The following is a 26,793-nucleotide window of genomic DNA, read 5'->3' as shown; positions in this document are numbered from 1 at the left end:
GTCTGTCCTCTACTGGAAGATCTTTTCTGTAAGACAAGCCATCCCATGCCATTTAAGCATCCTTTAGTATCTGTCCATGGTCCTGAAACAACAGTTGTCATCTATATTTCATATTTTTACTACAATACTATTACTACCACTGATGCTACTACCACTACTAATTTTGCTACTGCTATTTAGACTTCTACGGCTACCACTTTATTAAACATGTGTGGTGAGCTTGACAATACAATCTATAATAATAACAGTAATAATAATAATGTTCATATATAATTTACTCCTCTGTGTTGCTTCGAGCATGGTTGATCACTGATCCGTCACTTTTTGCTTAAATTTCCATTATTTTATTTTGTTTTCTTACATTTTTAGCAACATGAATTTAACACGGTCTGTTTCTGATTAGATGACATCCAAAGATGACATGATTTTACTGATCTTTAACAAGATTATTAAGCCATTCTCCATGTGCACGTTGTGTTATGGAACTATTGTAGTGAGTAAAGTTTCCGTTCCTTTTTTTAACAGTAGTTGGTGCTGACAGATGCATGTGTAAAATAGTTATTCAGACGGAATCTAATTAGTATGTGTTAAAGTATTATTTTGATTTTTTTTTTTTTCTAATGAAAACACACATTACACGACGTCTGTAGCTTATTCCTAAATTGTTTAACATTGTGTGTTGTGTTTAAAATGGGGCACACAGTTCGCGTACGAGTGTGGAGTTGAGCTGGATTTAGACTGTTGGAGACATGTAGCTGTAAAGGGTTGAAAGCGACTCATGGTGCCGCTGTAGGCTTAAACAAAAGCAGCACAGGCATCTCCTCCCACTGACATTAACAAGAGCTGTAATTTTTCCGCAGAATCATTCCATTCCGAGATTATTTGCATGTTGTTCGCTCTTTTAACATTTTTACACGGTTTTGGGAGTAGATTAAGTTCGTTTTGTGCGAGAATTTGTAAAAGCTGAAGAGTTTGATTTGTGTCGGTATGTTAGACAAAGGATTTTCGGGGCTTCGTCCGATCTTCTGCCTCGCCTCATTCTTTGTAATGCTGCACCTCGTTAATGGAGACCTGAGTTATTCCACACCAGAAGAGATGAAACGCGGGACTGTCATTGGGAATGTAGCCAAAGATCTCGGTCTTGATCTAAGGACCTTTGTTTCTCGACAGGCCCGTTTGGATTTTGAGGGAACTCGGAAAAGGTACTGTGACATCAGTCTGAATACCGGAGATTTGATGACATCGGAGAGAATGGACAGAGAAAGCCTTTGTGGCAAGAAACCCTCGTGTGTTGTTAAAGTAGATCTGGTTTTAGAAAATCCTCTGGAGCTTCATCGTGTTAGTATTCATGTTCAAGATGTTAACGACAACTCGCCAAAATTCAAAAAGAATTTGATTGAGATGGAAATACGCGAGTCAGCTGACAAGGGAAACCGCTTTTCTATCGAGGAGGCCCATGACGCAGATATTGGTCAAAATGCTGTTCAAAGGTACAACCTCCAAAAGAATGACAACTTTATCCTCGCTGTTGACAGCAACAAGGTTGAACTTGTGCTGGATAATACACTTGATCGAGAGAAACAGAAGGAGATCAATTTGCTCCTCACAGCTTTAGATGGAGGCTCTCCTCAGAGATCTGGTACTGTAGTCATACACGTCACAGTGCTGGATGCTAATGATAACGCCCCAGTGTTCAGTCAGGCCGTCTATAAAGCCAGTCTGCCTGAAAACTCTCCTTTAGATACCATTGTCATTACTGTCAGTGCTACAGACGCAGATGAAGGAGTCAATGGAGATGTGACATATGACTTTGGTCACGTGTCTGATGACGAGGTAAATGTTTTTTCAATTGATCCAAAAACTGGAGAAATTAAAGTAACTGGTGTGATTGACTTTGAGGAAAGTAGTTCTTTTGAAATAAGGGTGGAAGCTAAAGATGGTTTAGGTCTCACCTCTTACGCTAAAGTTATAATAGATGTCAGTGATGTGAATGACAATGCTCCAGTGATATACCTGAAATCACTGACTAACCCCATACCTGAGAACGTGTCACCTGGTACAGAGGTGGGCATCATTAACGTGCAGGATAGAGACTCTGAAACTAACAGACAGGTCCGCTGCTCCATTCAGCAGAATGTCCCTTTTAAATTGGTTCCTTCTATTAAAAACTATTATTCTGTGGTGAGCACAGGACAACTGGACCGTGAACTAGTGTCTGATTACAACATTACAATCACTGCCACTGACGAGGGCTCTCCACCTCTGTCCTCCTCTAAAACTGTTCAGTTATCTGTAGCAGACATCAACGACAACCCACCTGTGTTTGAGGAACAGTCGTACAGCGCATATGTGAGTGAAAATAACAAACCTGGCTCCACTTTATGTTCCGTTAGTGCTCGAGACCCCGACTGGAGACAGAACGGTACAGTGGTTTATTCTCTGTTATCCGGTGAGGTGAACGGTGCCCCGGTGTCCTCCTATGTGTCAGTGAACGGAGACACGGGGGTGATCCACGCTGTGAGGTCGTTTGATTATGAACAGTTCAGGAGCTTTAAAGTGCACGTGATGGCCAGAGACAACGGTTCTCCTCCACTCAGCAGCAACGTGACCGTGAGTGTGTTCATATCGGATGTGAATGATAACTCTCCTCAGATACTGTACCCCGCCCCGGAGGGCAACTCCTTCATGACCGAGCTGGTCCCCAAAGCTGCACACGGAGGCTCTCTGGTGTCCAAAGTGATAGCGGTGGACGCGGACTCCGGACAGAACGCCTGGCTGTCCTATCATATAGTGAAATCCACTGATCCGGGACTTTTCACTATTGGTGTCCACAGCGGAGAGATCAGGACCCAGCGGGACATTTCTGAGTCTGACAGCATGAAACAGAACCTTATTGTGTCAGTGAAAGATAACGGACAGCCCTCTCTGTCTGCCACCTGTTCCATGTATTTACTGATTTCTGATAACTTGGCTGAGGTGCCAGAACTGAAGGACATTTCTTATGATGAGAAGAACTCCAAACTGACCTCTTATCTGATCATCGCGCTGGTGTGTGTGTCCACCTTTTTTCTGACCTTCATCATCATCATCATGGGTGTGAGGTTTTGTCGCAGGAGAAAGCCCAGACTGTTGTTTGACGGAGCAGTCGCCATCCCCAGCGCTTATCTTCCTCCTAATTACGCAGATGTTGACGGCACAGGGACTTTACGCAGCGCTTACAATTATGACGCCTACCTGACGACAGGGTCTCGAACCAGTGACTTTAAGTTTGTGTCATCTTACAATGACAACACACTGCCTGCTGACCAGACTCTGAGGAAAAGCCCGACAGACTTTGCTGATCCTTTTGAAGACCTGGAAGCCTCATTGGAGGTATGAGGTTTTTCTACTATTATATTTATTACGATTTCTTTGGTCAATTAGTTCAGTTTTCTGATTTGCCTTTCTCTCCCAAATATATTTTTTTCCCAATGAAGTGTCAAAATAAAAGTAAAACAATATTAATTTAGATTGATAACTCATGAGCAGATACAAATCCTATCTGTGGTTAGTATTTTTAGTAATGTTTTTTTTATTTCTACTCATCCCATTTTTTTGGATCTTGATGGGGATTAGTTCTGAGCTCCAGTTTGAGAGATTCAAAAACTCTTTGTGAATACTGAATTCCCATTTTAAGCTAGTGTTGAATGGTTTTACAACTCAGTCATGATTTGACCTTCCCGACGAAAATAGATGTTTTGGCTTGTAAACCAAAAGCTTACAAAAGATCATGAGAATTAGTCTTTTTTCAACATACTATTTTATTCCAAAGTAATTAGCCTTGTTAAGATCTTACACGATGGACATTAAAACAAGAAGTCTATGTAATCTATATTCACGTCTGTATATCTATTTTTATATATATCTTTATATATCATACACTTTGTGCAAGTGTTTGGAAATCAATGCATTTAGTAAAGGTTTACATAGTTTGTTTCAACGTATTTTCGCAATTAATTTTTCATAATCGTCATCATTTTATTCCATGTTCAATAGCTGAATAACTGTATTTATATGCCAGATTTTCCTAAGTGGAATCACTTACGTTCATAACTACTTTAATTTGGTCAGTGTTTTCCTCTGAAGTTTTTTGAAGTCTTTATTCTCACATAGGTGGATTCTTCTTATGTTTGATAAAAAACAGGAAACCAGTTTAAAATGCATGGTTGTATGAAGGAGACACTGCTCTTTACTTTTGTTGCTTCTTTTGAAAGTAACTATCCATGGTGCTGAAAGACTCTCAGTGCTCATGTGAACCTGCAGATCTTACTTTTGTTATTAGCCATACTGCTACATTTGAATAGCATGATAAAAAGGATTTTTATGTTATTTTTACTAATTATACATTTTTTTTGTTACGAGGATAATAATTAAAATAACACAATGTAGTGCCAATTCATTTTCGGATTTGTGTTTTTTCAAGTATCACAATATAAATAAGGCATGTTAATGGAGAGTACTGATGATACAGAGAAATGCAGTAACATTTTATGATTTTCCAGCGCTCTTTGTCAATGGCTTTGTAGCTCTTAATTTTGAACATATATTTCTTTCACGTCGGCTGGACTTCAATGAATTTTACTCTGTTGTGTTATAACACTGTGTTCAAAATATTTCAAAAGATACAAAGCAACTCAGGGTGTCGCTGTTGCCTGACAGAAAATGAAAAAAATCCATCTCCACCCACCCCCACTGGATGTATATTAGTAGCATTTTCCCAGATAGTCGGTTAAATCCACGAACACAGGTTTGTGTGCTCTGGTGAATCTGTTGGATTATTGACTGTGTGACTTTTTTCGGTATACAATATTCTTTTGACTTGATAGTAAATATTGCAGCCGGAAGGCGCGTTTTGTGTCAGGATGACTGACAAAGAATTGTTACCGCTTCGTCCGATCTTCTGCCTCGCCTCATTCTTTGTAACGTTGCACCTCGTTCATGGAGACCTGAGTTATTCTCTTTCTGAAGAGATGAAACGCGGGTCTGTGATTGGAAATGTAGCCAAAGATCTCGGTCTTGATCTTAGGACCTTTGTTTCTCGACAGGCCCGTTTGGATTTTGAGGGAACTCGGAAAAGGTACTGTGACATCAATCTGAATACCGGAGATTTGATGACATCGGAGAGAATGGACAGAGAAAGCCTTTGTGGCAAGAAACCCTCGTGTGTTGTTAAAGTAGATCTGGTGTTAGAAAATCCTCTGGAGCTTCATCGTGTTAGTATTCATGTTCAAGATGTTAACGACAACTCGCCAAAATTCAAAAAGAATTTGATTGAGATGGAAATAAGCGAGTCAGCTGAAAAGGGAAACCGCTTTTCTATCGAGGAGGCCCATGACGCAGATATTGGTCAAAATGCTGTTCAAAGGTACAACCTCCAAAAAAATGACCATTTCATTTTATCAGTGGACAACAATAGGGTTGAACTCGTGCTGGACAATAAACTTGATCGAGAGAAACAGAAGGAGATTAATTTACTCCTCACAGCTTTAGATGGAGGCTCTCCTCAGAGATCAGGTACAGTAGTCATACACGTCACTGTACTGGATGCTAATGATAACGCCCCAGTGTTCAGTCAGGCCGTCTATAAAGCCAGTCTGCCTGAAAACTCTCCTTTAGACACCATTGTCATTACTGTCAGTGCTACAGACGTAGATGAAGGAGTTAATGGAGATGTGACATATGACTTTGGTCACGTGTCTGATGACGAGGTAAATGTTTTTTCAATTGATCCAAAATCTGGAGAAATTAAAGTAACTGGTGTGATTGACTTTGAGGAAAGTAGTTCATTTGAAATAAGGGTGGAAGCGAAAGATGGTTTAGGTCTTACCTCATATGCCAAAGTTATAATAGATGTCAGTGATGTGAATGACAATGCTCCAGTGATATACCTGAAGTCACTGACTAACCCCATACCTGAGAATGTGTCACCTGGTACAGAGGTGGGCATCATTAACGTGCAGGATAGAGACTCTGAGACTAACGGACAGGTCCGCTGCTCCATTCAGCAGAATGTCCCTTTTAAGTTGGTTCCTTCTATTAAAAACTATTATTCTGTGGTGAGCACAGGACAACTGGACCGTGAACTAGTGTCTGATTACAACATTACAATCACTGCCACTGACGAGGGCTCTCCACCTCTGTCCTCCTCTAAAACTGTTCAGTTATCTGTAGCAGACATCAACGACAACCCACCTGTGTTTGAGGAACAGTCGTACAGCGCATATGTGAGTGAAAATAACAAACCTGGCTCCACTTTATGTTCCGTTAGTGCTCGAGACCCCGACTGGAGACAGAACGGTACAGTGGTTTATTCTCTGTTATCCGGTGAGGTGAACGGTGCCCCGGTGTCCTCCTATGTGTCAGTGAACGGAGACACGGGGGTGATCCACGCTGTGAGATCGTTTGATTATGAACAGTTCAGGAGCTTTAAAGTGCACGTGATGGCCAGAGACAACGGTTCTCCTCCACTCAGCAGCAACGTGACCGTGAGTGTGTTCATATCGGATGTGAATGACAACTCTCCTCAGATACTGTACCCCGCCCCGGAGGGCAACTCCTTCATGACCGAGTTGGTCCCCAAAGCTGCACACGGAGGCTCTCTGGTGTCCAAAGTGATAGCGGTGGACGCGGACTCCGGACAGAACGCCTGGCTGTCCTATCATATAGTGAAATCCACTGATCCGGGACTTTTCACTATTGGTGTCCACAGCGGAGAGATCAGGACCCAGCGGGACATTTCTGAGTCTGACAGCATGAAACAGAACCTTATTGTGTCAGTGAAAGATAACGGACAGCCCTCTCTGTCTGCCACCTGTTCCATGTATTTACTGATTTCTGATAACTTGGCTGAGGTGCCAGAACTGAAGGACATTTCTTATGATGAGAAGAACTCCAAACTGACCTCTTATCTGATCATCGCGCTGGTGTGTGTGTCCACCTTTTTTCTGACCTTCATCATCATCATCATGGGTGTGAGGTTTTGTCGCAGGAGAAAGCCCAGACTGTTGTTTGACGGAGCAGTCGCCATCCCCAGCGCTTATCTTCCTCCTAATTACGCAGATGTTGACGGCACAGGGACTTTACGCAGCGCTTACAATTATGACGCCTACCTGACGACAGGGTCTCGAACCAGTGACTTTAAGTTTGTGTCATCTTACAATGACAACACACTGCCTGCTGACCAGACTCTGAGGAAAAGCCCGACAGACTTTGCTGACCCCTTTGAAGACCTCGATTCTTCATTAGAGGTAGGACCTTTTTGGAATAGTTTAATGGTTTTCTATTGATTGCGTTTGGATTGCTTGGCCATCTGTTTAATTATTGATATGGCAACATAGATGTTTCTTCTCTTCTATAAACTGATTTTCAGAAGTGTAAGAAACATTTAAAGATTTTTGTTGTTGGTATTGTTCCTGTTGTTTCACTTATGAAATGCTTGAACGTTTTTGATAATACCCTTCTTTTGTGACTATCATTTTTATGGATGATGGATTCTGTTCTTGGGCCTACTTTTATAAAAGTACACATTAACTCTTTGCAAATAGTAATTAAAATATTTCATTAAGTGGTTGTACAAACGGATAAGTATTGACTTTCCTGAATGCAAAAATGATGTATTCCTTTGGAAACTGGAGTCTTATGGTAGATGAAGACCAGGAGACTTTCAATTCATGTCACTTAAAAATGAAAGAGCGCTTTAGATACATCTTATAAGTATAACGCTTGTATTCTAGGAAATGATTTATTTATGGGAAGATATATTTTGTTTGTCAGCCTTTGAAAGGTGTCAATTTTTTTAAACTCTGAAGCTTTCTCACATTCATGGAGTCCAAGAATACTGGACAGGTATAGAAGACCACTCTAACAGGCAGTATCTTTGTCTCATGATCACATTGTTCATCCTTTCCTATTCCACCTAAAAGTAACCGTTTGTAGAGCTTAAATACTTTCTATTCCAAACTGGAACCATAGATATACTTATTTTTTTGACCACGTTGAAAAATGTGTATGTACTGAACGAGTTATATATTCCAGAATATATGCATTTTTTTTTCTTTGCTACAATTAGAATAAATATAGTCCTCTTTTAAAAATCACAAAAATCAATTTTTGAATTGTGGTTATTCTCCTGACTGTTTCATCTCTTTTTATTTCGTACTCACCCACAGTTAGGTTGAAGTGTTATATTATGTTATTGGTATGTTTAGTTTCATCCATAAAGGTGTTTTGGAATTCTTAAACAGCAGCTCAACAATATGTGTTTGTTTTCAATCACGAGTGTCTTTGATGAAGCTGGAGTTAAATCATTGACCATAACGCAGAGGTTTTAAATGAACTTCCTCAAGCACAGTTTCTGTGTAAGATTCATAGAGACTTTGAGTGTTTTTTAAATATATATTTCCACCTTCTAAATTTCCTAGACATTTTTTATTTTCAACTCCATTATATAACAGTAAACATTATAAGTTTTTAAAATTACAATCTCATGAACATTTTGCTTGTAAGTGTTGATATAGAATCAGTGGCTCACAGCCTTTCTGACTTGTGACTCATTACAAAAAAGTAGTGTTTGATTGAGCATTTTAACAGGTTTTAGATTAAGAATTTTTAGCACTTGATCCACTGAGAGATATTCCCTCTCAATTTTATAGATGGTTAATTTGTACATCTGTTATTGGCTCAGGAAAATAAAACAAATCTATTTAGACAATTCACTCATGTTAAGGATATCAAATTGTAGACTTTGGTAGAAATAGAAAATTAAATAAACTAGCATGACAGAAGTTTTTCTTGTGTTCTCTTCCACAATAATTGTATAACCCCTCCATTTTATTGACCCTACGGAGGGGGCAAAGTTCAAGGTTTGTAACCTCTTCCCTTGACTTAAAAACTTTGTATTTGTTAGTGGCATCCAACTAAAAAAGAATAAGTTTCTAATAGTGAAGATCTTCTTGATCATTTATGAATTATTATTTTACCTGTCATTTCATGTAGGTATAATACTATATTATGTGTTTGTTTTCTCCAGAAAGAACAAAACTTTTCACAATTTTAAGTTATTTTAATTTCATATTTTTAAAGTTCTGAAGACTATTGTAGGCCCTACACTTCAAACGGAACATTTTTTAGATATGTGTTCTAACCTTTAAATAAGCATTTGAAATGACTTCATCTCCTTCCGCTGTCCATGGTGCTGAATATTGCATCTCTGTTAAGCTGTAGCTACAAGCTAATGTTTTGATCATGACATGAAGTGTTGGCATTAAAGTTGAGTAAGTTTTAAAGTGATGAGGACAAGATTACATGTTGTTATTGCATTCGATTGTCTCCCTCATCATCAACGTTTGTATCTTGCTTTTAGCGCTTTTACAATAATAATTTGAAATATATTGTTTATTGGGCTTCTGTTCTTTAGTTAATATGTCGTTGTGGTTTTCATGGACTGAGTGCAGAAAATATCATAACATAAGAGTGTAGAGATAAAAAGCGACTCATGGTGTCGCTATTGGCTGACAGAAACTGAACACGAACAAGTCCACCCACTAACACCAAATGAATATCAGTTGTATTTTTCCAGAGGAGGGTTGAATCCGCAAACATAGGTTTATGAGCACCGAGGCATCATTTGCAGTACTGAGTCTTTGACCTTTTTTGTGGGATATATGTGTTGAATCGCTCCAAACAAGAAGTTGCGAAGTCCGAATACGCGTTTTGTGTCAGGATGACAGACAAAGGATTTTCACTGCTTCGTCCGACTTTCTTCTTCACATCCTTCTTTGTAACGTTGCACCTCGTTAATGGAGACCTGAGTTATTCCATACCAGAAGAGATGAAACGCGGGACTGTCATTGGGAATGTAGCCAAAGATCTCGGTCTTGATCTTAGGACCTTTGTTTCTCGACAGGCCCGTTTGGATTTTGAGGGAACTCGGAAAAGGTACTGTGACATCAATCTGAATACCGGAGATTTGATGACATCGGAGAGAATGGACAGAGAAAGCCTTTGTGGCAAGAAACCCTCGTGTGTTGTTAAAGTAGATCTGGTGTTAGAAAATCCTCTGGAGCTTCATCGTGTTAGTATTCATGTTCAAGATGTTAACGACAACTCGCCACAATTCACCGAGAATTTGGTTGAGATGGAAATACACGAGTTGGCTGACAAGGGTAACCGCTTTTCTATCGAGGAGGCCCATGACGCAGATATTGGTCAAAATGCTGTTCAAAGGTACAACCTCCAAAAAAATGACCATTTCATTTTATCAGTGGACAACAATAAGGTTGAACTCGTGCTGGATAATAAACTCGATCGAGAGAAACAGAAGGAGATCAATTTGCTCCTCACAGCTTTAGATGGAGGCTCTCCTCAGAGATCAGGTACTGTAGTCATACACGTCACAGTGCTGGATGCTAATGATAACGCCCCAGTGTTCAGTCAGGCCGTTTATAAAGCCAGTCTGCCTGAAAACTCTCCTTTAGATACCATAGTGATCAAAGTAAGTGCTACAGACGCAGATGAAGGAGTTAACGGAGATGTGACATATGACTTCGGTCACGTGTCTGATATGGATGTGAATTTGTTTTCTATAGATCCCAAAACTGGAGCAATTAAAGTAACTGGTGTGATTGACTTTGAGGAAAGTAGTTCATTTGAAATGAGAGTGAAAGCAAAAGATGGTTTAGGTCTTACCTCATACGCCAAAGTTATAATAGATGTCAGTGATGTGAATGACAATGCTCCAGTGATATACCTGAAATCACTGACTAACCCCATACCTGAGAACGTGTCACCTGGTACAGAGGTTGGCATCATTAACGTGCAGGATAGAGACTCTGAGACTAACAGACAGGTCCGCTGCTCCATTCAGCAAAATGTCCCTTTTAAGTTGGTTCCTTCTATTAAAAACTATTATTCTGTGGTGAGCACAGGACAACTGGACCGTGAACTAGTGTCTGATTACAACATTACAATCACTGCCACTGACGAGGGCTCTCCACCTCTGTCCTCCTCTAAAACTGTTCAGTTATCTGTAGCAGACATCAACGACAACCCACCTTTGTTTGAGGAACAGTCGTACAGCGCATATGTGAGTGAAAATAACAAACCTGGCTCCACTTTATGTTCCGTTAGTGCTCGAGACCCCGACTGGAGACAGAACGGTACAGTGGTTTATTCTCTGTTATCCGGTGAGGTGAACGGTGCCCCGGTGTCCTCTTATGTGTCTGTAAACGGAGACACGGGGGTGATCCACGCTGTGAGGTCGTTTGATTATGAACAGTTCAGGAGCTTTAAAGTGCACGTGATGGCCAGAGACAACGGTTCTCCTCCACTCAGCAGCAACGTGACCGTGAGTGTGTTCATATCGGATGTGAATGATAACTCTCCTCAGATACTGTACCCCGCCCCGGAGGGCAACTCCTTCATGACCGAGCTGGTCCCCAAAGCTGCACACGGAAGCTCTCTGGTGTCCAAAGTGATAGCGGTGGACGCGGACTCCGGACAGAACGCCTGGCTGTCCTATCATATAGTGAAATCCACTGATCCGGGACTTTTCACTATTGGTGTCCACAGCGGAGAGATCAGGACCCAGCGGGACATTTCTGAGTCTGACAGCATGAAACAGAACCTTATTGTGTCAGTGAAAGATAACGGACAGCCCTCTCTGTCTGCCACCTGTTCCATGTATTTACTGATTTCTGATAACTTGGCTGAGGTGCCAGAACTGAAGGACATTTCTTATGATGAGAAGAACTCCAAACTGACCTCTTATCTGATCATCGCGCTGGTGTGTGTGTCCACCTTTTTTCTGACCTTCATCATCATCATCATGGGTGTGAGGTTTTGTCGCAGGAGAAAGCCCAGACTGTTGTTTGACGGAGCAGTCGCCATCCCCAGCGCGTATCTTCCTCCTAATTACGCAGATGTTGACGGCACAGGGACTTTACGCAGCGCTTACAATTATGACGCCTACCTGACGACAGGGTCTCGAACCAGTGACTTTAAGTTTGTGTCATCTTACAATGACAACACACTGCCTGCTGACCAGACTCTGAGGAAAAGCCCGACAGACTTTGCTGACCCCTTTGAAGACCTCGATTCTTCATTAGAGGTAGGACCTTTTTGGAGTAGTTAAATAGTTTTCTATTGATTGCGTTTGGATTGCTTGGCCATCTGTTTAATTATTGATATGGCAACAGAAATGTTTCTTCACTTCTACTAAATGATTTTCATAAGTGTAAGAAACATTTAAAGGTTTTTGTTGTTGGTGTTGTTCCTGTTGTTTCACTTATGAAGTGCTTGAACGTTTTTGATAAGACCCTTCTGTTGTGAATATCATTTTTAAATGGATTCTGTTCTTGGGTCTACTTTCATAAAAGTACACATTAACTCTTTGCAAATAGTAATTAAAATATTTCATTAAGTGGTTGTACAAACGGATAAGTATTGACTTTCCTGAATGCAAAAATGATGTATTCCTTTGGAATCTGGAGTCTTATGGTAGATAAAGACCAGTAGACTTTCAATTCATGTCACTTAAAAATGAAAGAGCCCTTAAGATACATGTTATAAGTATAAAGCTTGTATCCTAGGAAATGATTTATTTATGGGAAGATACCTTTTGTTTGTCAGCCTTTGAAAGGTGTCAGTTTTTTAAGCTCGGAAGCTTTTTCACATTCATGAACTCCAAGAATGCTGGACAGGTATAGGAGTCCACTCTAACAGGCAGTATCTTTGTCTCATGATCACATTATTCATCCTTTCCTATTCCACCTAAAAGTAATCGTTTGTAGTGCTTAAATACTTTCCATTCCAAACTGTAACCATAGATATACTTATTTTTTGAACCACGTTGAAAAATATGTATGTACTGAACGAGTTATATATTCCAGAATACATGCACATTTCTTGTCTTTAATACAATTAGAATAAATATAGTGCTCTTTTAAAAATCACAAAAATCAATTTTGAATTGTGGTTATTCTCCTGAATGTTTCATCTCTTTTCATTTCGTACTCACCCACAGTTCGGTTGAAGCGTTATATTCTGTTTTTGGTATGTTTAGTTTCATCCATAAAGGTGTTTTGGAATTCTTAAACAGCTGCTCAACAGTATGTGTTTGTTTTCAATCACGAGTGTCTTTGAAGCTAGAGTTAAATCATTCAACATAACTCAAAGGTTTTTAATGAACTTCCTCAAGCCCAGTTTCTGTGTAAGATTTATAGAGACTTTGAGTATTTTTTAAATATATATTTCCACTTTCTAAATTTCTGAGACATTTTTTATTTTCAACTCCATTATATAACAGTAAACATTATAAGTTTTTAAAATTACAATCTCATGAATATTTTGCCTGTAAATGTTGATATAGAATCAGTGGCTCAGAGCCTTTCTGACTTGTGACTCATTACAAAAAAGTAGTGTTTGGAAGAGCATTTTTAACACGTTTTAGATTAGGAGTTTTTAGTACTTCATCAACTGAGAGATATTCCCTCTCAATTTAATAGATGGTTAATTTGTACATCTCTTATTGGCTCAGGAAAATAAATAAAAATCTATGTACAAAATGTACCTATGATGAGAAAATAAAATTCTAGACTGAAGTAGAAAGAGAAAATACATGTTTGTTTTCTCCCATATTAGGAACTTGCACAATTTTAAGATAATTTTCTCTACATATTATTATACTTCTGAAGACTATTGTAGGTCTTACACTTCAAACGGAACATTTTTTAGATATATGTTATAACCTTTAAATATGCATTTCAAATTTCTTCATTTCCTACCGCTGTCCATGGTGCTGAATATTGCACCTCTGTTAAGCTGTAGCTGCAAGCTAATGTTTTGATAATGACATGAACTGTTTATATTAAAGTTGAGTAAGTTTTATAGTGATGAGGACAAGATTACATTTTGTTATTGCATTCGATTGTCCCCCTCATCTTCAACGTTTGTATCTTGCTTTAAGCGCTTTTACAATAATAATTTGAAATATATTGCTTATTGGGCTTCTGTTCTTTAGTTAATATGTCGTTGTGGTTTTCATGGACTGAGTGCAGAAAATATCATAACATAACAGTGTAGAGATAAAAAGCGACTCATGGTGTCGCTATTGGCTGACAGAAACTTAACACGAACAAGTCCACCCACTAACACCAAATGAATATCAGTTGTATTCTTCCAGGAGAGGGTTGAATCCGCAAACATAGGTTTATGAGCACCGAGGCATCAGTTGCAGTATTGAGTCTTTGAACTTTTTTGTGGGATATATGTCTTGAATCGCTCCAAACAAGAAGTTGCGAAGTCCGAAAGCGCGTTTTGTGTCAGGATGACAGACAAAGGATTTTCACTGCTTCGTCCGATCTTCTTCTTCACATCCTTCTTTGTAACGTTGCACCTCGTTAATGGAGACCTGAGTTATTCCATACCAGAAGAGATGAAACGTGGGACTGTCATTGGAAATGTAGCCAAAGATCTCGATCTTGATCTGAAGACTTTTGTTTCTCGACAGGCCCGTTTGGATTTTGAGGGAACTCGGAAAAGGTACTGTGACATCAATCTGAATACCGGAGATTTGATGACATCGGAGAGAATGGACAGAGAAAGCCTTTGTGGCAAGAAACCCTCGTGTGTTGTTAAAGTAGATCTGGTTTTAGAAAATCCTCTGGAGCTTCATCGTGTTAGTATTCATGTTCAAGATGTTAATGATCATTCGCCAAAATTCAGAGAAAATTTGTTCGAAGTGGAAATATGGGAGTCAGCTGAAAAGGGAAACCGCTTTTCTATCGAGGAGGCCCATGACGCAGATATTGGTCAAAATGCTGTTCAAAGCTACAACCTCCAAAAGAATGACCATTTCATTTTATCAGTGGACAACAATAGGGTTGAACTCGTGCTGGATAATAAACTCGATCGAGAGAAGCAGAAGGAGATCAATTTGCTCCTCACAGCTTTAGATGGAGGCTCTCCTCAGAGATCAGGTACTGTAGTCATACACGTCACTGTGCTGGATGCTAATGATAACGCCCCAGTGTTCAGTCAGGCCGTTTATAAAGCAAGTCTACCTGAAAACTCCCCTTTAAATACCATAGTGATTAAAGTAAGTGCTACAGACGCAGATGAAGGAGTTAACGGAGATGTGACATATGACTTTGGTCACGTGTCTGATGACGAGGTAAATGTTTTTTCTATTGATCCTAAAACTGGAGAAATTAAAGTAACTGGTGTGATTGACTTTGAGGAAAGTAGTTCATTTGAAATGAGAGTGCAAGCGAAAGATGGCCTAGGTCTTACCTCGTACGCTAAAGTTATAATAGATGTTAGTGATGTAAATGACAATGCTCCAGTGATATACCTGAAATCACTGACTAACCCCATACCTGAGAACGTGTCACCTGGTACAGAGGTGGGCATCATTAACGTGCAGGATAGAGACTCCGAGACTAACAGGCAGGTCCGCTGCTCCATTCAGCAGAATGTCCCTTTTAAGTTGGTTCCTTCTATTAAAAACTATTATTCTGTGGTGAGCACAGGACAACTGGACCGTGAACTAGTGTCTGATTACAACATTACAATCACTGCCACTGACGAGGGCTCTCCACCTCTGTCCTCCTCTAAAACTGTTCAGTTATCTGTAGCAGACATCAACGACAACCCACCTGTGTTTGAGGAACAGTCGTACAGCGCATATGTGAGTGAAAATAACAAACCTGGCTCCACTTTATGTTCCGTTAGTGCTCGAGACCCCGACTGGAGACAGAACGGTACAGTGGTTTATTCTCTGTTATCCGGTGAGGTGAACGGTGCCCCGGTGTCCTCCTATGTGTCAGTGAACGGAGACACGGGGGTGATCCACGCTGTGAGGTCGTTTGATTATGAACAGTTCAGGAGCTTTAAAGTGCACGTGATGGCCAGAGACAACGGTTCTCCTCCGCTCAGCAGCAACGTGACCGTGAGTGTGTTCATATCGGATGTGAATGACAACTCTCCTCAGATACTGTACCCCGCCCCGGAGGGCAACTCCTTCATGACCGAGCTGGTCCCCAAAGCTGCACACGGAGGCTCTCTGGTGTCCAAAGTGATAGCGGTGGACGCGGACTCCGGACAGAACGCCTGGCTGTCCTATCATATAGTGAAATCCACTGATCCGGGACTTTTCACTATTGGTGTCCACAGCGGAGAGATCAGGACCCAGCGGGACATTTCTGAGTCTGACAGCATGAAACAGAACCTTATTGTGTCAGTGAAAGATAACGGACAGCCCTCTCTGTCTGCCACCTGTTCCATGTATTTACTGATTTCTGATAACTTGGCTGAGGTGCCAGAACTGAAGGACATTTCTTATGATGAGAAGAACTCCAAACTGACCTCTTATCTGATCATCGCGCTGGTGTGTGTGTCCACCTTTTTTCTGACCTTCATCATCATTATCATGGGTGTGAGGTTTTGTCGCAGGAGAAAGCCCAGACTGTTGTTTGACGGAGCAGTCGCCATCCCCAGCGCGTATCTTCCTCCTAATTACGCAGATGTTGACGGCACAGGGACTTTACGCAGCGCTTACAATTATGACGCCTACCTGACGACAGGGTCTCGAACCAGTGACTTTAAGTTTGTGTCATCTTACAATGACAACACACTGCCTGCTGACCAGACTCTGAGGAAAAGCCCTACTGACTTTGCTGACCCCTTTGAAGACCTCGATACTACATTAGAGGTAGGACCTTTTTAGAGTAGTTTTATTGTATTGAGTTTGTCTTGCTTGACCAGCTGTTTAACTCTTGTTTATGGCAGCAGCAATGTTCCTTCACTTGGTATTAAATTATTTTTAAAAGCGCCTGAAACATTTAAAGTGATGTTGTTGTTTTTCCTTTCGTTTCTAACTAGCTCATGTATTTAGGTTTGTGTCACTTCTACTCTGTTGTCAAAAACCGTTTTAGATGGATCCTGTATTTTGGTCTTCTTTCATAAAGGTACATATGAACACTTATGCCAAAAAGTAATTAACATAGTTGAATGAGTGGTTGTACAAATGGATAAGTATTGACATACTTGAATGGAAAAATTATTTATTGCTTTGGAAACTAGAATCTCACGATAGATAAAGACCAGTGAGTTGTTTCTGCCTTCGTTGTTTTCTCAGAAAACTTAGGCAGTGATGGAGAAATTAAATTCCTGTCCCTTACAAATGAAAGAGACTTTTTGACGGATGTAATAAGTATTACATTTGTATTCTCTGCAATAAGAAAAATAGTTGTGCAATGTATTGTTTGCTGTTAACAATCATTGCTAATCACCAACGACTTCAATAGTTATAACTCTTTATCACTGTTTAAATTTGTTTTGATTGGTCTAGCTGGAGTTAAATCTTTGACTATGGCTCAAAGGTTTTAAATTAATTTACTGTAGCACGGTTTCTGTGTACAATACTTTGAGACTTCAAGTATTTATTTTTTTGATATTTGAACTTTCTAAACTTCTGAGACATTATTCCGCTTCTTCTTCCTTATGTAATAGTAAACGTTAGAAGATTTAAAAATGACAGTGTGAAGAAAATTTTGCTTGTAAATGTTGATATAGAATCAGTGGCTCACAGCCTTTCTGACTTTTGACTCGTTACAACAAAGGAGTCTTTGATTTAGCATTTTTAACAGGTTTTAGATTACGAGTTTTTAGCACTTGATCCACTGAGAGATATTCCTTCTCAATTTTATAGATGGTTAATTTGTACATCCATTTTTGGCTCAGAAAATTAAAAAAATCTATAATTTAGCGAAAACACTCATGGTAATTAAATCAGAGATAGACTCAGTGGAAAAATAAACATAAATAAACTAGCATGACAGAAGTTTTTCTTGTGTTCTCTTTCACAATAATTGTATCACCTCCGTTTTTTCGACCCTATGGAGGGGGCTAAGTTCAAGGTTTGTAACCTCTCGCCTTCAATATAGAACTTTGTATTTGTTAGTGACATCCAAGTAAAAAAATGGAGTTTGAACAGTGAAGATCTTCTTGATCATTTATGCATTTTTACTTTATCTGTCATTTAATTTAGGTATAATAATATATTATGTGTTTGTTTTCTCCAGAAAGAACAACACTTTTCACAATTTTAATATATTTTGCTGTTCATAGTTTTACATATATGAAGACTATTGTATGCCTTACACTTCAAACGGAACATTTTTTCGATATGTGTTCTAACCTTTAAAAAAGCATTTGAAATGACTTCATTTCCTACCGCTGTCCATGGTGCTGAATATTGCATCTTTATTAAGCTGTAGCTGCAAGCTAATGTTGTGATCATGACATGAAGTGTTGTCATTAAAGTTGAGTAAGTTGTAAAGTGATGAGGACAAGATTGTTATTGCATTCAATTGTCTCCCTCATCTTCAACGTTTGTATCTTGCTTTGTGTGCTTTATCAATAATAATTTGAAATGTATTGGTTATTGGGCTTCTGTTCTTTAGTTAATATGTCGTTGTGGTTTTCATGGACTGAGTGCAGAAAATATCATAACATAACAGTGTAGAGATAAAAAGCGACTCATGGTGTCGCTATTGGCTGACAGAAACTTAACACGAACAAGTCCACCCACTAACACCAAATGAATATCAGTTGTATTTTTCCAGGGGAGGGTTGAATCCGCAAACATAGGTTTATGAGCACCGAGGCATCAGTTGCAGTATTGAGTCTTTGACCTTTTTTGTGGGATATATGTGTTGAATCGCTCTAGACAAGAAGTTGCGAAGTCCGAATGCCCGTTTTGTGTCAGGATGACAGACAAAGGATTTTCACTGCTTCGTCCGATCTTCTTCTTCACATCCTTCTTTGTAACGTTGCACCTCGTTAATGGAGACCTGAGTTATTCCATACCAGAAGAGATGAAACGTGGGACTGTCATTGGGAATGTAGCCAAAGATCTCGGTCTTGATCTAAGGACTTTTGTTTCTCGACAGGCCCGTTTGGATTTTGAGGGAACTCGGAAAAGGTACTGTGACATCAATCTGAATACCGGAGATTTGATCACATCGGAGAGAATGGACAGAGAAAGCCTTTGTGGCAAGAAACCCTCGTGTGTTGTTAAAGTAGATCTGGTGTTAGAAAATCCTCTGGAGCTTCATCGTGTTAGTATTCATGTTCAAGATGTTAACGACAACTCGCCACAATTCACCGAGAATTTGGTTGAGATGGAAATACGCGAGTCAGCTGAAAAGGGAAACCGCTTTTCTATCGAGGAGGCCCATGACGCAGATATTGGTCAAAATGCTGTTCAAAGGTACAACCTCCAAAAAAATGACCATTTCATTTTATCAGTGGACAACAATAGGGTTGAAATCGTGCTGGATAATAAACTCGATCGAGAGAAACAGAAGGAGATCAATTTGCTCCTCACAGCTTTAGATGGAGGCTCTCCTCAGAGATCAGGTACTGTAGTCATACACGTCACTGTACTGGATGCTAATGATAACGCCCCAGTGTTCAGTCAGGCCGTCTATAAAGCCAGTCTGCCTGAAAACTCTCCTTTAGATACCATTGTCATTACTGTCAGTGCTACAGACGCAGATGAAGGAGTCAATGGAGATGTGAGTTATGACTTCGGTCACATATCTGATATGGATGTGAATTTGTTTTCTATAGATCCAAAAACTGGAGAAATTAAAGTAACTGGTGTGATTGACTTTGAGGAAAGTAATTCATTTGAAATCAGAGTGAAAGCAAAAGATGGTTTAGGTCTTGCCTCATACGCAAAAGTTATAATAGATGTTAGTGATGTGAATGACAATGCTCCAGTGATATACATGAAATCACTGACTAACCCCATACCTGAGAACGTGTCACCTGGTACAGAGGTGGGCATCATTAATGTGCAGGATAGAGACTCTGAGACTAACAGGCAGGTCCGCTGCTCCATTCAGCAAAATATCCCTTTTAAATTGGTTCCTTCTATTAAAAACTATTATTCTGTGGTGAGCACAGGACAACTGGACCGTGAACTAGTGTCTGATTACAACATTACAATCACTGCCACTGACGAGGGCTCTCCACCTCTGTCCTCCTCTAAAACTGTTCAGTTATCTGTAGCAGACATCAACGACAACCCACCTGTGTTTGAGGAACAGTCGTACAGCGCATATGTGAGTGAAAATAACAAACCTGGCTCCACTTTATGTTCCGTTAGTGCTCGAGACCCCGACTGGAGACAGAACGGTACAGTGGTTTATTCTCTGTTATCCGGTGAGGTGAACGGTGCCCCGGTGTCCTCCTATGTGTCAGTGAACGGAGACACGGGGGTGATCCACGCTGTGAGGTCGTTTGATTATGAACAGTTCAGGAGCTTTAAAGTGCACGTGATGGCCAGAGACAACGGTTCTCCTCCACTCAGCAGCAACGTGACCGTGAGTGTGTTCATATCGGATGTGAATGATAACTCTCCTCAGATACTGTACCCCGCCCCGGAGGGCAACTCCTTCATGACCGAGCTGGTCCCCAAAGCTGCACACGGAGGCTCTCTGGTGTCCAAAGTGATAGCGGTGGACGCGGACTCCGGACAGAACGCCTGGCTGTCCTATCATATAGTGAAATCCACTGATCCGGGACTTTTCACTATTGGTGTCCACAGCGGAGAGATCAGGACCCAGCGGGACATTTCTGAGTCTGACAGCATGAAACAGAACCTTATTGTGTCAGTGAAAGATAACGGACAGCCCTCTCTGTCTGCCACCTGTTCCATGTATTTACTGATTTCTGATAACTTGGCTGAGGTGCCAGAACTGAAGGACATTTCTTATGATGAGAAGAACTCCAAACTGACCTCTTATCTGATCATCGCGCTGGTGTGTGTATCCACCTTTTTTCTGACCTTCATCATCATCATCATGGGTGTGAGGTTTTGTCGCAGGAGAAAGCCCAGACTGTTGTTTGACGGAGCAGTCGCCATCCCCAGCGCGTATCTTCCTCCTAATTACGCAGATGTTGACGGCACAGGGACTTTACGCAGCGCTTACAATTATGACGCCTACCTGACGACAGGGTCTCGAACCAGTGACTTTAAGTTTGTGTCATCTTACAATGACAACACACTGCCTGCTGACCAGACTCTGAGGAAAAGCCCTACAGACTTTGCTGACCCCTTTGAAGACCTCGATACTACATTAGAGGTAGGACCTTTTTAGAGTAGTTTTATTGTATTGAGTTTGTCTTGCTTGACCAGCTGTTTAACTCTTGTTTATGGCAGCAGCAATGTTCCTTCACTTGGTATTAAATTATTTTTAAAAGCGCCTGAAACATTTAAAGTGATGTTGTTGTTTTTCCTTTCGTTTCTAACTAGCTCATGAAATGTATTTAGTTTTGTGTCACTTCCACTCTGTTGTTAAAAGCCGTTTTAGATGGATCCTGTATTTTGGTCTTCTTTCATAAAGGTACACATGGAAACTTATGTCAAAAAGTAATTTACATAGTTGAATGAGTGGTTGTACAAGTGGATAAGTATTAACTTTCTTGAATGAGAAATCATTTTTTGCTTTGGATACTAGAATCTCACGGTAGATAAAGACCAGTGAGTTGTTTCTGCCTACGTTGTTTTCTTAGAAAACTTAGGCAGTGATGGAGACATTAATTTTCTGTCCCTTACAAATGAAAGAGTCTTTTTGATAGATGTAATCAGTATTACATTTATATTCTCTGCAATGAGAAAAATTGCTGTGCAGTGCAATGCATTGTTTGCTGTTAACAATCATTGCTAATCACCAACGACTTCAATAGTTATAACTCTTTATCACTTTTTAAATTTGTTTTGATTGGTCTAGCTGGAGTTAATTCATTGACTATGGCTTAAATGTTTTAAATTAATTCACTCTAGCACGGTTTCTGTGTACAATTCTTTGAGACTTTAAGTATTTATTGTGTTGATATTTGAACTTCTACATTTCTGAGATATTATTCAGCTTAGTCTCCATTATATAATAGTAAATGTTAGAAGTTTTAAAAATGACAGTCTGAAGGAAATTTTGCTTGCAAATTTTAATAAAGAATCAGTGGCTCACCGTTCCACTAAAAGAAATTCCCTCTCAATGTTATAGATGGTTAATTTGTATATCTGTTTTTGGCTCAGAAAAATAAAGAAATCTATAATTTAGCGAAAAACACTCATTGTAAGAAAATCAGAGAGTAGACTCAGTGGAAATAAAAAAAAAAATGAACTAGCAAATTCTTCTTTTGTTTATTTCACAATAATTGTATCGCCTCCGTTTTTTCGACCCTATGGAGGGGGCTAAGTTCAAGGTTTGTAACCTCTCGCCTTCAATATAGAACTTTGTATTTGTTAGTGACATCCAAGTAAAAAAATGGAGTTTGAATAGTGAAGATCTTCTTGATCATTTATGCATTATTATTTTATCTGTCATTTAATGTAGGTATCATAATATATTATGTGTTTGTTTTCTCCAGAAAGAACAACTCGTTTCACAATTTTAAAATATTTTGCTGTTCGTCATTCTACACTTATGAAGACTATTTTAGGCCTTACACTTTAAACAGATTTTTTTTTTGATATGTGTTCTAACCTTTAAAAAAGCATTTGAAATGACTTAATCTCCTACCGCTGTCCATGGTGCTGAATATTGCATCTCTATTAAGCTGTAGCTGCAATCTTATGTTTTGATCATGACATGAAGTGTTTATATTAAAGTTGAGTAAGTTTTACAGTGATGAGGACAAGATTACATTTTGTTATTGCATTCAATTGTCTCCCTCATCTTCAACGTTTGTATCTTGCTTTGTGTGCTTTATCAATAATAATTTGAAATATATTGTTTATTGGGCTTCTGTTCTTTAGTTAATATGTCGTTGTGGTTTTTATGGACTGAGTGCAGAAAATATCATCACATAAGAGTGTAGAGATAAAAAGCGACTCATGGTGTCGCTATTGGCTGACAGAAACTTAACACGAACAAGTCCACCCACTAACACCAAATGAATATCAGTTGTATTTTTCCAGGGGAGGGTTGAATCCGCAAACATAGGTTTATGAGCACCGAGGCATCATTTGCAGTATTGAGTCTTTGAACTTTTTTGTGGGGTATATGTGTTGAATCGCTCCAAACAAGAAGTTGTGACGTCCGAATGCCCGTTTTGTGTCAGGATGACAGACAAAGGATTTTCACTGCTTCGTCCGATCTTCTTTACATCCTTCTTTGTAACGTTGCACCTCGTTAATGGAGACCTGAGTTATTCCACACCAGAGGAGATGAAACGCGGGACTGTCATTGGAAATGTAGCCAAAGATCTCGGTCTTGATCTAAGGACTTTTGTTTCTCGACAGGCCCGTTTGGATTTTGAGGGAACTCGGAAAAGGTACTGTGACATCAATCTGAATACCGGAGATTTGATGACATCGGAGAGAATGGACAGAGAAAGCCTTTGTGGCAAGAAACCCTCGTGTGTTGTTAAAGTAGATCTGGTTTTAGAAAATCCTCTGGAGCTTCATCGTGTTAGTATTCATGTTCAAGATGTTAACGACAACTCGCCAAAATTCAGAGAAAATTTGATTGAGATGGAAATAGGCGAGTCAGCTGACAAGGGAAACCGCTTTTCTATCGAGGAGGCCCATGACGCAGATATTGGTCAAAATGCTGTTCAAAGGTACAACCTCCAAAAAAATGACCATTTCATTTTATCAGTGGACAACAATAGGGTTGAACTCGTGCTGGATAATACACTTGATCGAGAGAAACAGAAGGAGATCAATTTGCTCCTCACAGCTTTAGATGGAGGCTCTCCTCAGAGATCAGGTACTGTAGTCATACACGTCACAGTGCTGGATGCTAATGATAACGCCCCAGTGTTCAGTCAGGCCGTTTATAAAGCAAGTCTACCTGAAAACTCTCCTTTAGATACTATTTTGATTAAAGTAAGTGCTACAGACGCAGATGAAGGAGTGAACGGAGATGTGACTTATCACTTTGGTCACGTGTCTGATGACGAGGTAAATGTTTTTTTTATTGATCCAAAATCTGGAGAAATTAAAGTAACTGGTGTGATTGACTTTGAGGAAAGTAATTCATTTGAAATGAGAGTGCAAGCTAAAGATGGTTTAGGTCTTACCTCATACGCCAAAGTTATAATAGATGTTAGAGATGTGAATGACAATGCTCCAGTGATATACCTGAAATCACTGACTAACCCCATACCTGAGAACGTGTCACCTGGTACAGAGGTGGGCATCATTAACGTGCAGGATAGAGACTCTGAGACTAACAGACAGGTCCGCTGCTCCATTCAACAGAATGTCCCTTTTAAGTTGGTTCCTTCTATTAAAAACTATTATTCTGTGGTGAGCACAGGACAACTGGACCGTGAACTAGTGTCTGATTACAACATTACAATCACTGCCACTGACGAGGGCTCTCCACCTCTGTCCTCCTCTAAAACTGTTCAGTTATCTGTAGCAGACATCAACGACAACCCACCTGTGTTTGAGGAACAGTCGTACAGCGCATATGTGAGTGAAAATAACAAACCTGGCTCCACTTTATGTTCCGTTAGTGCTCGAGACCCCGACTGGAGACAGAACGGTACAGTGGTTTATTCTCTGTTATCCGGTGAGGTGAACGGTGCCCCGGTGTCCTCCTATGTGTCAGTGAACGGAGACACGGGGGTGATCCACGCTGTGAGGTCGTTTGATTATGAACAGTTCAGGAGCTTTAAGGTGCACGTGATGGCCAGAGACAACGGTTCTCCTCCACTCAGCAGCAACGTGACCGTGAGTGTGTTCATATCGGATGTGAATGATAACTCTCCTCAGATACTGTACCCCGCCCCGGAGGGCAACTCCTTCATGACCGAGCTGGTCCCCAAAGCTGCACACGGAGGCTCTCTGGTGTCCAAAGTGATAGCGGTGGACGCGGACTCCGGACAGAACGCCTGGCTGTCCTATCATATAGTGAAATCCATTGATCCGGGACTTTTCACTATTGGTGTCCACAGCGGAGAGATCAGGACCCAGCGGGACATTTCTGAGTCTGACAGCATGAAACAGAACCTTATTGTGTCAGTGAAAGATAACGGACAGCCCTCTCTGTCTGCCACCTGTTCCATGTATTTACTGATTTCTGATAACTTGGCTGAGGTGCCAGAACTGAAGGACATTTCTTATGATGAGAAGAACTCCAAACTGACCTCTTATCTGATCATCGCGCTGGTGTGTGTGTCCACCTTTTTCCTGACCTTCATCATCATCATCATGGGTGTGAGGTTTTGTCGCAGGAGAAAGCCCAGACTGTTGTTTGACGGAGCAGTCGCCATCCCCAGCGCTTATCTTCCTCCTAATTACGCAGATGTTGACGGCACAGGGACTTTACGCAGCGCTTACAATTATGACGCCTACCTGACGACAGGGTCTCGAACCAGTGACTTTAAGTTTGTGTCATCTTACAATGACAACACACTGCCTGCTGACCAGACTCTGAGGAAAAGCCCGACAGACTTTGCTGATCCGTTTGAAGACCTGGATGCCTCATTGGAGGTATGAGGTTTTTCTACTCATGTGTTTATTTCGATTTTTTGGCCAACTTGTCCAGTTGTCTGATTTGCCTTTCATTCCAAAGATGTTTCTCTCCTAAATATCTTCTTTTTTCCTAATGAAGCGTCAAACTAAAAATAAAACAATATTAATTTAGATTGATAACTCACCCATTTCTTTGGATCTTGATAGGGAATTAGTTTTGAGCTCCAGTTTGAGAGATTCAAAATCTATTTGTGAATACTAAATTTCCATTTCAAGCTCGTGCTGAATGGTTTTACAACTCAGTTATGATTTGACCCTACCGACGAAAATAGATGTTTTGGCTAGTAAACCAAAAACATACAAAAGAAATAATCTTTTTTCAACATACTATTTTAAATACTAAATATTTAGCCTTGTTAAGATCTTACACTATGGATCTTAAAAGAAGAAGTCCATGTAATCTATATTCACGTCTGTATATCTATTTCTATATATCTATTTATATCATGCACTTTGTGCAAGTGTTTTGAATTTCATGCATTTATTAAGGGTTTACATAGTTTGCTTCAAAGTATTTTTTCAATCAACTTTTTGCAATCGTCATTGTTTTATTCCATGTTCAATCATTGAATAACTGTATTTATATGCCAGATTTACCTAAGTGGAATCCCTTACGTTTATAACTACTTTAATTGGTCATTGTTTTCCTCTGAAGTACTCCGTCACTAAGCAGCAACGTCACAGTGATTTACAATGGTAGATTCTTCCTATATTAGGGAAATCCAGGAAACCAGTTTAAAATGCATGGTTCTATGAAGGAGACACTGCTCTTTCATTTTGTTGTTTCAACTGAAAGTAACTATCCATGGTGCTGAAAGACTCTCAGTGCTCACTTGAAACTGAGATTGCATTCACTTTTTAACTTTTTAAGCTGCTTGTGCCAGATTGCTCAACTACAGTTTAGTTTCATGATATAGGATGTGCTCTTAGTGTATGTTGAAATGTTATCCACAGAGGGTTGTTCTAGTCCTTTTTTGCTACTAAGTGGAATGTCAATCCATTCATTATACCAGCGGTTCCCAAACTTTCTCTGCCAGCTCCCCCTTTGGCACATACACATATTTTCAAGCCCCCCACCCCTCACCATACAAATCAACATATATCGACATACACTAATCACACTCTCATTCACGCTCTTTGCTAACAAATATCTGTAATTTTAGAATGCATTTCCAGTATATGGTACAAAATCTACA

General features: G+C 40.0%; 4 protein-coding genes across 15 annotated transcripts in view; all 4 read left to right on the top strand.

The window, feature by feature from the left end:
* The first annotated feature begins 840 nt into the window (after window positions 1-840).
* LOC109990480 (protocadherin gamma-A4-like) lies at window positions 841-3,448 on the top strand. Its single transcript, XM_020642622.2, has one exon. It carries the CDS (start codon window positions 988-990, stop codon window positions 3,376-3,378), a length of 2,391 nt encoding a protein of 796 aa, XP_020498278.2. The 5' UTR covers window positions 841-987; the 3' UTR covers window positions 3,379-3,448.
* A 1,308-nt stretch (window positions 3,449-4,756) lies between these two features.
* LOC136179958 (protocadherin beta-18-like) lies at window positions 4,757-7,438 on the top strand. Its single transcript, XM_065958858.1, has one exon. The coding sequence runs from the start codon at window positions 4,902-4,904 to the stop codon at window positions 7,323-7,325; it is 2,424 nt and encodes an 807-aa protein (XP_065814930.1). The 5' UTR covers window positions 4,757-4,901; the 3' UTR covers window positions 7,326-7,438.
* Window positions 7,439-9,696: 2,258 nt separating this feature from the next.
* The window catches only part of LOC109979913 (protocadherin gamma-A11-like), a 312,688-nt gene continuing 295,591 nt past the window's right edge, over window positions 9,697-26,793 (top strand). For 4 of the 12 annotated variants that reach the window (XM_065958660.1, XM_065958639.1, XM_065958656.1 and 1 more), the window contains exon 1: window positions 9,697-12,145. In XM_065958660.1, the coding sequence (XP_065814732.1) occupies window positions 9,761-12,145 (2,385 nt within the window). In that variant the 5' untranslated portion in view covers window positions 9,697-9,760. Of the gene's footprint in view, window positions 12,146-18,682; window positions 21,192-23,158; window positions 25,556-26,793 lie in introns of those variants that run through there. The other 8 variants (XM_065958659.1, XM_065958638.1, XM_065958655.1 and 5 more) reach the window with 2 other exon arrangements.
* LOC109990482 (protocadherin gamma-A12-like) lies at window positions 14,206-16,900 on the top strand. Its single transcript, XM_029279060.2, has one exon. The coding sequence runs from the start codon at window positions 14,363-14,365 to the stop codon at window positions 16,760-16,762; it is 2,400 nt and encodes a 799-aa protein (XP_029134893.2). The 5' UTR covers window positions 14,206-14,362; the 3' UTR covers window positions 16,763-16,900.

The sequence above is a fragment of the Labrus bergylta genome, chromosome 9, assembly GCF_963930695.1.
Source record: "Labrus bergylta chromosome 9, fLabBer1.1, whole genome shotgun sequence".
Lineage (NCBI taxonomy): Eukaryota > Metazoa > Chordata > Actinopteri > Labriformes > Labridae > Labrus > Labrus bergylta.
The sequence above is the reverse complement of the archived record's forward strand: the minus strand, read 5'-3'. Positions and strand labels throughout refer to the sequence as shown.